Consider the following 12127-nt stretch of genomic DNA (forward strand, 5'->3'; position numbering starts at 1 on the left):
GACTCCCCCTGTGCCTGCTGCTGGGGAACAGTCTGTCTGCAGGAGGGAGCCTGAGCTGCAAACCCTGTTTATACCTCCACTGCTGCCCTGTCACCTCAGATTTGCTGGCCAAGAGCTTCCAGACTGCTCCATGCTGGCACCTGAGGCTCAGCCTCTGTGGGTACCCCAGTGTGGATCAATCCAAAACATCTGAGTTGAGCAGAATCCAGACCTACAGCTGCAGAAGGTAGGATGGGACCCAGCCAACAGCCTTGGAACTGCAGGAGCTTCACCTTGTTACAGGAGATGCTAAAATTAGCTGTATTTTGGGCTCCTTTCCTGAGCTCCCTGGGGTCTGTTTAACAGCTGTCTGCTGCACTCAGGCGTGAGCCCAAATCCAGCACACGGTGCCTCCTGCAAGACAGCTCTGTTGGTTGCACAGGGTGGGTGTTAAAGCCCAGACCTCACTTCTGGGCTGTTTGGGGAGCATGCAGAGCCTGGAGTGAGGGGCATGCCAGGAAATGCACATCCTTTCATCAGAACATCACTCTTCCCTTGGTGTATTTTGCTCTCATTTCTCTGTGTAGCACCATGTCCAGATTAGAGACGATTTGGCTGTACAGACAGAAACTTGGGGTCAAGCCCTGACTCTAGCACAAAGCTGGCTGAATGCAGAAGTGATTATTGTGAAAAGAAATTGTTTAATCTCCAGGCTGGAAGCAGAGAAAAACACTTTGTTTACCATAGAACCAGAACACTTGCAGGCAGTCTGATTTTTTTTTTTTCCCCCTTGATAGAAAGTGCTTAAAGCAGTTGTGTGCATCTGGAATCTGCTGGGACAGCAAGTGTCTGGGAGCTGGGGCTTGCACTGTCTGTTGGTCCTTAGTGAGACAAGTCCTTCCCCATCTGCTCTGGGTCGTGGGGCAGACTCTGGATGCTCTGCCCTGTCCATCTGAGCACCTCATCCAGTCTGCATGTGCACAGCCCCTCAGGGAAGATGAGCCCCTTCATGAGATGCTTTGGTTTGCTCCCCAAGGCACCACGTTTACCTGCTTGGTGCCAGGGCTGGGGTGCTTTGTGCCGTGGGTTTCTGTGGTTGGACACCCCAACAGATGTTTCACAGTAGCACATTTGAGTGTTGGCACCCCTGCCAGGTTAGTGCCCTCGGGCTTGTCCTGCGGGGTGTGAAGGCTGTGCAGTGAATCTCCTCTGGGTCTGGCTTTCTACCAAGTCAGAATGTTCACGAGATTGCAAGAAACTCACTTCTGCTCCAGTAATTTTTAAGCTTCTCTAGTTCATTTTCTTCCCTGATGTCCCGCCTGCGTGTTTCTGGGGTGCATCAGCCACTGCTGGTTTTTGGGCCAGCAAAAGCTGTAAATTGCATTGTTCATAAAATCCCACCTGCCTCCTGCCCCACGGCACCCAGGCCCCTGGGATGGGAGTGCTGCACACTGGCATCAGCCCAGGGCACGTGGGTTTGCATGACACAGCACTTCTTGCAGGGTTCCTGATGTTCTGCGGAGGTGAAATGCCCAAGTGCTGTCCTGGAGCTGGTCAGATCCACACAGAAAGGGCTCTCAGCACAGCTGGAGAGCGTCCTTGGGCTCTGCCTGAGCTGGAGATGCTGGCTGGACCCCAGAGCTGGATCTAGAGAGCATCTGGAGACTCCTGGCTCCACCACGGAAGGGTGTCTGTGACTGTGGGGAGGGACGGTCGATTTTAGCAAGTGTTGGCTTTTCCTGCTGCTCATTTGCCTCTTTGCTGGCCCAGAGCCCAGCTGTACTTCTGTCCCTGGGGAAGTGACAGGTCCCAGTGGCTTGCTTGTGGATTCAGTGCAGGGCCTCTCTGCTTGTGGATGTCTTTGGAGTTTGCCTGTCAACATTTCTTTTAGCTAAATGTGTTTGGAGTGAGTGGCATAGCAAGTGGGCTGGAGCTATTAGCCTTCTGCATGCAGGGTCGCTGGAAACACCCCCAGAGGCTCCAGGTCCTGTGGGAAGGTGGTGATGGATGCTAGGAGAGGTGTGCATTGGTATTCCAAAGGTGTTCTGCAGAGCCCAGGACTTGTGGATTCCTGTCCATCCCAGACAGGGATCCTCTGGATCTGTGGGGTGAGCTGGCCATGGGAGGAGCCAACATCTTATCTCATTTTACATGTCTAATTATCCCTCTGGATACGAGCTCAGGCTTCTTGGTTATGGGAGGAGGGTGATACAGCACATGATGGATGTTTCGATTTTATTTAGTGTATCTTTTATGGCCAAGGCACATGCCAGAAAACTAAATAAAAGCTGTACATGCTGTACTTGCTGTGGGCAGTGCTATGCTTGGAGAGCAGGGACTAATATTGAAGCATGGTGGGAGCCAGGGAAGGCTTGTCTCTGCGGGAAGGAGGGGGCTGTGGTCAGCTGGAATTCAAGACCAGTGCTCTTCACATGGAAAGAGAGTGGGAGGGAGGGGTGGAAAAGGGGTAAGTGGGGTTTAAGAGAGGAGGCTGGAAAGTTGAACTCATAGGTCCTGATACCCCAGTAGGTGACCTTGAGCAGGATGCATTACACCTTCACAGACTACAAGTCAAGGCACAAAATGGGGTCAGTGTTCCCTACCTGCCTGTTGTTGCTCATTTGTTAATGAGATGTTGTGAGGGCAGGTGGGAAAGGGCAGACCCTTCATCACCTCCAGGGTTGCTGGCTGCTGTCCAAGGCCAGTGTGCCCCATCCTGCTGCCTCTGAGTGAAGGTGCCTTGCTGCAGTGTCCCTTAGGCTGCTTGGTTCCCCTTGCCCCAGAGCAAAAAGCTCTGGGGATTCATGCCTGAGACCTGGAACTGAATCTGCTGCCCTGTTGCTCCAGTTCTTGGGAGTGTCCAGCAGCTGTGGGCCAGGAGCCTCCTGTGCTGGCACAGGCAGACTTGAGAGCAGCAGCTCACCTGACCAGTCCAGGGCATGGCTTAGAATGGAGACACAAACTCCACTGTGGGTGGGCACAGATCCTGCCCCCTCTTCAGACTCTGGCACTGCTGCAGTTTTGCAGTTCAGGTGAATCTTGGAACACAGGAAGTACAGCTGTGCCTGGCAGGGATGAATTAGGACGTGAATTATGCAGCTGAGTGAATGCACCTTGTGAGAAGCAGCATGTGATGCAGAGCCTGGCACAAACTTTTAGTGGTCAGCCAGCCTCTAATGATCCTTGTTCTGGCATCTGTGGGGTGATTGCTCAGAGGTGGCTGGAATAGGAGGCTGTGGTGGAGCAGAGCACCTGATCTGTCTGCATGTGTGCAGTCCTGACTCAGGCTATGCTGTGTACAGGGCGAGTGCAGGCAAATAACCAGTGGGCTTGTGTGGGTGAAGTTTTGGTTCTCCTATTCCTAGGGAAGAACAACTGGTTCTTGGAGCGTGGGATGTTTGTGCAAGGTCAGCAGGCTCTGCTGTGGTGGTGATGGGTGCAGGAGTGGGTGCTGCTGTGGACACCAGGCGTGGGCTCCCATCTGGTTGCTGCCAGGCTGAGCAGAGGGGGAGCCCTGTCTGTTGTCAGGGACAGATACTCCTTTTTGTGATTCTCAGACTTTGGCACCTCCAGCATCCCTAGGAGGCTTCTCTGCTGTAGCTTGGAGAACCTCACGCCGTTTCCCTTCCCCGGTCCCTTTTTTTGCTTTCTGATCAGAAGCTTCCCAAGGGAACATGCCAGGGTGTTCTGCTGGTGTGGGGGTGATCTGCCTTGGCTCATACCTGCTGAAAGAGTTGTGTGATGGCAGGGAGAGGAGGAGGAAATGCAGCAGTAGTATTTCTTAAACAGTTGTTTGCAAGGCAGAGAGCCAGTGTTGCCGTGGTGTAATCTGGATGTGCCTGGCAGGGATGCACCATAACTTCACTGGAGACAGCAAAGCATAAATAAGTTGACTCAAACTAGCTTGTTGCTGAAGACCGATGAGGGGGATTCTCCTGTTATCAGCAGAGCTGCAGCTCTGAGAAGGCTGCCAGGGAGAATGAAAAGCAACCATGGTAACTGCTCATTTTCTTCAGTGAACACCCTTTCCAGGAGATCGGAGTGAACTGGGCTGAGGGGAGCATGTGCATCCCAGCTGCTCACAGCAGCACTGCTGTCTGCGCTGTCTCACCTCCTGCCCAAGCCCAGGCAGGGCTGGTGCAGGAGCTCCCTGGCTTGCCTGCAGGCTCTGGGCTTGTGGTCTCCTGACAAGGGAAGAGGAAGGCATCAGGGATTGGAGTTCTCCATCTCCATCTGGATGGCTTCAACTCCTTTTCTGCCTGATGCAGATGTGGCAACAGAGAATGCTTCTGACTTTGACTGGTGGCAGTGCTTGACCTCTGGAGTAGGGATGCACTGAGTCTGGTGCTGGAGGTGGAACTGGGTAGCCTGTTCTCACAGCACTTTGGTCACACCACCTCCTTCCTCAGGGTGTCTGTAGGTAGGATTAGGCTTTCCTTCCTTCCTCCCTTCTGTTGTCTCTGTTGATCTCAGCCCCTTTGCTCCTGCCCCCATCCTCGTGCCCTGGGTCCTGCTTTTGTCAAATTGAACATGATGTCAAATTAAAGCCATCACAGGGGCAGTTGGAGTGAAGTACCCAGTTTAATGAGGCAGCCCTGAAAATCAATAACTTAATTGCAGACATTTGATGGACTTTTATCCAATTTGTAATCCTCCTGCCCTGCTACGTGTAGAGCATGAGGAGGTGGTGCTGTGTCTGGCTCTGGGCAAGCAAAAGCCTTTCCTCTCCCGTGGCTGTTGTCCCTGTGCAGGTCTGCCTGCTGCAGAGGGGTGCTGCAGTGTGGGTCAGGCCTTAGCTGGGAGGATCCTCTGTAGGCTAGAGGTGACCATGTTGCTCTGTGTTGACAGGAAGGACAAGTGTGGGTATAACATCTCATCCCCAGCTCCTTCCAAGATGGTCCAGTAGAAGTCTACTGGGAGAAAAATTCCCAGCTATTCAGACCAGTGATCTCCTGGAGAGCAGGTCCTGCCCCAAGGTGGCCCAGGGTCCTGCCACCCTGCAGCATAAGAGGGGCATTCACAGCAGTGTCTGGAGTCCTGGATCCCAGGCTTTTGTGGGGCGGTGATGCTGCATTTGCACCCAACTGTTCTTGTTTCCCGCGGCATTTGCAAGCAATCAAGTGTTGGCTCCTGCTCTGAGGTTTGTGCTGCTCTTCTCAACTCCTCCCTGACTTTGTTTCCCTCTCTGTCCCTGCTGCAGGCACCTCTGTGATGCAGGTGATGGCCTCTGATGCTGACGACCCCACGTACGGGAGCAGTGCCAGGGTGGTCTACAGCGTGCTGGAGGGTGAGCAGCACTTCACTGTGGACAGCAAAACAGGTGAGCAGCACCCAGCTGGGCTGGGGCAGGACACCCTGCCCTGGCCACACATCCTGAGCTGGCTGTGAGCCGGCAGATCTATGCTCCCTGGTGATTGCCAATGCTGGGTGCCCATGGCAGGAGTGTTGCTGGGTGGGTTCCATGGCAGGGGCGTTGGAGGGGAAGCCCAGCAGCCCTGCAAAGTGCTGCCCAGCTCCACGCCCTGCCTGCAGCAGGCAGGACCCAGAGCTGCCAGCCCAGAGTGCCTGGTCTGCCCCTGCACTGGCAGAGCTCCTCTGAGCTCTGTGCCTGGAGCAGGAGTGCACCCACAGGCACATAAAATCTCACTGTAGAAGGTTTAAATACTACCAAAGAGGCCTTACCAAAGGGTGCATCGTTATCACAAGGGCTTTGATTAAAGGTAACACTTTAAATTAAGGATTGGTTTATAAATGTTCCATTAATATTTAATGAAAGAACAGTAGAAGCTGCTCCATTCCTTAATAACTTATAATAGGGGCTGTTGTAAAATGCCTCTGTAATAAATCCCTGGCAGATGATGCTCTGACATACTGGTTAGAGTAGACCATAACCAGGAGATGTTGGGGTATATATTCTCCTTGCCTCCCAGGAGTGTGACTCTCATTACCCTTAATGGGAGCCTCACAAGCTTGCTAAGGGGTGAGACGCTCAAATGCTAATAGGAGATATTTAAGGCACAAAGCATGCAATAAAGTGCCCACAGTTTAATGAAAAATTGTCAAAGGACAAGCAGGCTGGGGAGCTGCAGCTTGTGTTGGAAGACTGGACAGCAAAGTCCCTTCCACCCTATTGCTGAACCATAATGAGAGAGAGGCTAAGATCAACCCCTGGGCTAAAGTGCCAAGGCTCTGTCAGGCTGATCTGTGTCTGTGCTGATAGATATTTTCTAAGGCTATTTTTATGTAAGTCAGAGTGAAATTTATTTGGAGACTCTGGTGTAAGGAGAGTGTAAGGAAGGTCTGTGTGCCTGAGCCGCTGCATCTTCATTAAACCCTGCACTTCCTGACAGTGGTTTGGTGCCTGTGGGGAAGCTGGACACTGCCCTGGCTGTGCCACCTGCCCTGGCTGTGCCACCAGCCTGGCTGCTGCTGGAGGAAGGCTCAGATTTGGGAGTCTGGGAGCTCCTCCAGCAGTACCAGGGTATGTGGTGGGAATTGCCTTTGTCTGGACAGAGGCTGGTGCAGTGCAGAGAGGGCACAAGCAGCAGGTTGGGGCTGTACCTGCTCCTGGTTCAGAAGCTGCTGCAACTGGGCTCTCTTGTCTCCCAGATTTGCTTTGTTTTATACTGTGTGTTTATGAACAATAGGCTAAACACTGAAAATTCAGGTGCACGTGAGACCCTGTTAATCTGAGACGGCTTTGTGTGAGTGAAAGTCTGGCTGCTGGAATGGAGAGGGACCACTGGGAGCAAACTGCACAAGCCAGAACATGCAGAGGCTCAGCTTCCTGCCACATTAATGCTCTGTATTAAGGCATAAACTAAAATGTGCCCTGTGGGACTGTGGTGAGAATTAATGTCACTCTGGGAATCCAAGCTTCTTGATTCCTTGACTTTTTGTGTCTTAATTCTCAAGCTGGCTGTTTCGTACACTGGGGGGTTGATTTACTGTTCTATTTGCTTGTAATTCATAGCAGTGAAACTGCTGACAGTCTGCAGAAGAGTCCTCAGCCCCTCTTGAGCCTGTCTGTTCCCAGAATATCCGACCGCTAACGCGGGCATTGGGGCTGACTCCGGTGATGTCTGAGCTGCAAATGGCCCGTGGCAGCTGCCCCGCCAGGGCTGCGGGAACATGAGGTGCAGCTCTGCCTGTTGGCCTCTCAGGTTGTGGCTGCAGCCTGTCCTGTGGCCTCGTGCCCCTCTGTCACTGCCGGCCCACGTGGACATTTCTTCGTGTCCACCCGAGCACATCCTGTCCTGCTCCCACTCTGTGTTAGAATAGGGGTTTTTTTATGCTGCACGTGGGAATCCAGCTCTGATTGCCCGGGGTGGCCACGCTTCTGCCCTGAGCATAAGATTTAATTAACCATAGCAGCAGCATAACTCTCAGAGCCACCATTGTTATTAATGGCCATAAAAAGAACCATAAAACCCTGGCATGTTACATTTCTTATAATATATGGTAATGAAGAACAATTTGTTTTCCCTATTTGGTTTTGACCTCCTTCTCTGCCTTTCCTTGCATCTGCTCCCTTGCACACCACCTCAGCCCCTGACTCCTTCCAGCTTGGCTTGTTTCTTCCCTCCTTGTCTTTGCAAGCAGCTCTTTTCACACCCCCTCCTTCATAGCACAGGTGTGGCATGAACAAGACTGGTTTGCACACTCGAGCACAGGATATGGACCATGTGTAGCTTAGTTTGTCTCCTGTTCTTGGATGTTACCAGCTGTAGTGTTCAGCTGGGATTTCATATTCAATGGACCTTTCACAGGCAGACCCAAACTGTCTGGATAATGTGCTGTGCCAAGTCCTGCCATTCAGTAAGCCTTGAATACCCAGAGTGCCTCAGGTGTCTTTTTGGAGATAGATGAGTGACTAAATGGCTCCACTGGAATAGCGGGTGCAGCATCATGGCATTTGAGCTGTAGGAAAATTCCAGTGTTGAATGATGGTGAAGAGAAAGCACAGTTGATGCACATGAGCTTTTCTTTCTTTCGTATACACCAGCCACTCTCATGCCTTGAGAGTTAAGTTTCAGACACTGAAAGTTGTGCTGTGTACCCCAAATCAGGTTCAAGAACTTCCCCTGTGCGTGTTGAAGGTCCGGGCTGGCTTTTTTGGTATGTTAGTGAGGAGCTTTGTGTGCACAAACTGTGAAGACAAGACTTTCTGTGTCAGCTGTAAGAATATTCCAGTGGCTTCTCGCAAGAGCCTGCAGGCATTAGTCCTGTGTAAGCTTTGTGCTGCCTTCCTCATTCATTGTCAGTCTGCAGATGGGGTGCAGCTGATCTTTGCTCCTTGCAGCAGGTGAGCTGCAGTGCCCAGGCTGTGGCTGCCCTGCTCTGCTGGAGGAGTCTGTGCCCTCACAGAATGATCACACACCTCTGGCCCACTGCTTCCATTGGGAAACAGCCACTTCTGCCACTCTGGTGGGTGTTGGCTCTCTGATCTAATCTGATGGCAGAGCCCCCCTCACCACTGCTGGGCCACCATCCCAGCTCTGCCCAGAGGGACATGGGGCAGGAGATTTAGTGCCAGCTTCTGTGCCAGCTCCAGGAATCTCATCCTCACCAAAACCTTTGAAGCTGATGCTTTTAAGATGCAGAGATGGGCATGTGAGCGTGTGGCTCAGTGCATTTACGTGAGAGGAGAAATTTGTGCATTTAAATCTGCAGGCCATGTTTTCATGTTGCTTTATATCACCCTGCACCTCTGCAGATTATTCACCTTTATAGGGGCAAATCTCTCCTTTGGCAGGCAGCTGTGCCTGCCTGCTCATGTCTGTTCCCACGTCCTTTGCAGTGCCCTTTCTCATCCCTGGGCAGTGTGGCTGGAGACTCACTGCTGCCTGTGATCCCTGCCCACAGCCTTGGGAGGGAACCTGAAAATGCTCGACACCCAGGGAGGGACACAACCTGGTGTCCCTGCTTCCAGCAGTCTTGTTCATCTCCTTGCAGGGATATTTGCTGCTACACAACAGTCACAGCACATAATACCACAGGCCTCCTGATATTCGGTGCCTTCCTTAAAATCAAGGGATTGTCAGTTCAGGAGAGTGCATGGGAACCTGGCTTTTTACTGGAAGGAAGAGGTTATTCTTAAAACTTGTCATTCTGCTGAATGCAGGGAAAAAGCAGAAGGATGCAGAGGGTAGTTGAAATGCAGTCTGGCATTTGTGATGACTTAAGACGGCTCCTAAGTTCTAGAGCCTGTGTCCTGATTGAAAACTGAGCTGGTAAGGGCTTAAGGTTTTTGCACTGGGGAGAGCAAACTCAAGATACCAGCCTGCTGGGATGAAGCTGATGGTTATTTGTGTGCAGTCAATAGTTGTTTCATCCCTATCAGCCTTGCCCTTTGCAGGCTGACCTGCTCTGGGGCAGTCAGGCTGGACTGGGAGAGCTGCTCTGACTGGGAGCAGGCAGCAGCTGAGCTGGGCTGGTGAGCTGTTGGGTCTGTGTGATGTGGTGGTGGGAGGCAGAACGTGTTCCTCTGCTGTTCTTGCCAGTTTGTTAAAAATGGTCCCCGGTGACTGGAAACACAGCTATATCAGCATGTGTGTGTTTTCCTGTGAGCCCAGGGGGTTGTGCAGGTCTGTGCCCCATCCCCATCCTTTATCCACCAGAGCTGCACAGACATGAGGGACTCTGAGTGTGGGACGTGAGAGTCTGCAGAGAAATCACATTTATTTAAGGGGATTGCTCTTAATAGCAAGACTGAACATTAACAGTCCTTTTCAGAGACTGGTGCAGGAACTTCAGCTGTTTTGGGACCACAGTGTATGTTTGGTCATCTTGAGGAAATAAGAGTGTATCTACTAATGTGCCAAGGGAATTAATGTTAAATGATGAGGGATTTAGCTGCTAAAAGAAGGGACAAAGGAAGGGTGAGTGGGCTGGCCTGTCTGTTGGAGCTCACTGTGGGTGCCTCCCTCTGCACTGGCACAGGCAAGGCTGATTCCAGCCTGGAACAAGCCCTTGTTAAGTGCTCCTCTCTGAGAAGTGGCAGTAGCTCTGTCTCTGTAAGTGCTGCCCTAGAAGCTACAGGGCACACTGGTTTGAATAGGACTTGGCCACCTGCTATGAAGGGTATTGTGTTGGAGATCTCCAGCTGCAGCATCCCTCAGCCCCAGTGATTCTGCACCCTTCCAGGTAACTTTGGTCAGCTTGGCTATGCTGATGAAGCCATAAATGTTTTCATTTCTGGATTGCAGCCCTGTACCTTATTTGCTGAAGAGCCATGAAGCTCCTGAGCCTTGTGCCCAGCACCTCGCTCAGACCCCCCGTAGTTTCTGCCTCCCAAATTGTGCTGAGCTAAAGGACAGGAGTGGGGGCTGTGCATGGAGGGCAGATGAAGTGCTGGTTCTTGGGGCTAAGACCCCTCCTGCATGGGCTGACCTCCTCCAGGATGTGTGCTTCCAGCAGCACTTGTGTCTTGGCAGATATATTGATATTTCTGTGTCCCTGCAGGCAAGTGAGGGCACAGGTGAGGAATCTGCAGTCTGTTGGCAGGTGCCTTGCCACTCCTGGCCTGAGGCAGAGATGGGTTTGCTCTAACTGACCAAGCTGCTGAGAGGAATGAGTCTGTTTTATCCAACTAAATAGGAGGGGGTAGAGAAGGCAGACCCAGATTCTTCTCAGGCACGCACAGTAAAAAGACACAAATGGCAGGATGACAAGGCTTGTCACCATGAAGGTGGCATTTCCATCCCTGGAGATACTAAAAACCTGACTATTCATGGCCCTGGGTAATCTCATCTGCCTGCTTTGAGCTGTAGTTGGACCAGGAACCACCTGAGGATAGATCCATTTTTGTTACTCCATGACTTTCTGGCTTGTTGTTCCTCTTGCCCTCAGCTGGAAGGTCCTTTGTCCAAATGCTCTCCAAGGATGTGGACATCTGACCTAGAAGTACCTGAGAGCAGAGCAAAGCCCATAATGATGGGATTCCTGGAAGGCAGTTACCTGCTCAGTGCTTTGTCCTGCTTTGTGTTTATTACCCAAAGAGTGTCTGCTGTTGGAGCAGATTCGATGGTATTTATGTGATTCTGTAAGTGTCCCCTTGCCTGGTAATTATCCTGATTAATCTGGATCATGCTGGAATGCCACATGTGCCTTGTACCAGAGGGTATGCCACCACACATCTTCACTAGTCAGCTCTAACAGATGCTGACAAGAACTGGGGAGAAGAGTCGGAGCTGGAGGTTGTTCTTGCTCTGTTAGCAGAGCCTGGGAAGGACAAGGTTCGTCAGAGTTTCCGGCTGGAAAGAAGGTGGATCTTGGGAGATGATAGCAATGACTCTTCCATGCTCTGAGTGCCAAGGTGCCTGCCCCTGCCCTCTGTGCCCTGAGAACAGGTCTGTCACCATCCCTGGCAGCTGCTTTGCAGAGCCCCGGGGGTCAGGTTCTGGGAGCAGAGGCTGTCCTGGCTCTGGAAGGTGGGACCATGCAGGTTTGGTGCTGGTGGGTGTTTAAGGCAGTACCCATAGTGCCACATTCAAGGAACTGATGTGGAGCATGTGTGGAGACCCTGATTTGTCACAGCCACCAGCAGATAGTAAGTGGTACCTTGGCCTAGCAGGCAAAACCAGCCTGACTCTTGGGGTGGTGGCCTGGTGTGGCCCATGGAATTTAGGAACAGCCTCCCAGTGACAATCCTGCTGGGGCACAGGGCAGTTCATCTGCAGCAGACCCCTGCTTTTCCAGGATGGATGGACACATGGCACCTTGAGAGAGGGAGTTTCTGATCAGTCTGCACCGCTACCAAAGGCAGGGATTTTGTCTGCCTTGTGCTGCTGGAAGAACCAGAGCTGGCTGGGGCCATTTGCCCTGCTCTGCATGTGCCAAACAGCCTGGACTTGCTCCCCATTGGGATGAGTGACCTTGGAGGTGTTCTGGGAAGTGCTTGAGCACTTTCCTTCCATCTTGCATGGCGTATTATGAGCTATATCATTACGAGCAGCTCAGTTAAGTCATTACAGCCTTGGTGAATGCATGAGCTTTTTTCCCTCTCATCCCAATTCATCACTATTGTGCTGACATGAATCATTTTCATTATAAAATGCTTCAGACCCCGTTAATTAACAGAATTGCTTAAATTTCAATGAGATAGTGCCTGCCCAGAAATAAGGTTTTGTATTCACAGTGGAGTGGC

The 12127-nt window shown here is 51.8% G+C and overlaps 1 protein-coding gene across 2 annotated transcripts in view; it reads left to right on the forward strand.

The window, feature by feature from the left end:
* Nucleotides 1-12127, forward strand: part of CDH22 (cadherin 22) — a 68416-nt gene that overhangs the window by 24866 nt on the left and 31423 nt on the right. For both annotated transcript variants that reach the window (XM_017822828.1, XM_017822829.1), the window contains exon 4: nucleotides 5180-5299. In XM_017822828.1, the coding sequence (XP_017678317.1) occupies nucleotides 5180-5299 (120 nt within the window). The remainder of the gene's footprint in view (nucleotides 1-5179; nucleotides 5300-12127) is intronic.

Source organism: Lepidothrix coronata, unplaced genomic scaffold, assembly GCF_001604755.1.
Source record: "Lepidothrix coronata isolate B3197 unplaced genomic scaffold, Lepidothrix_coronata-1.0 Scaffold99, whole genome shotgun sequence".
NCBI classification, from domain to species: Eukaryota; Metazoa; Chordata; class Aves; order Passeriformes; family Pipridae; genus Lepidothrix; species Lepidothrix coronata.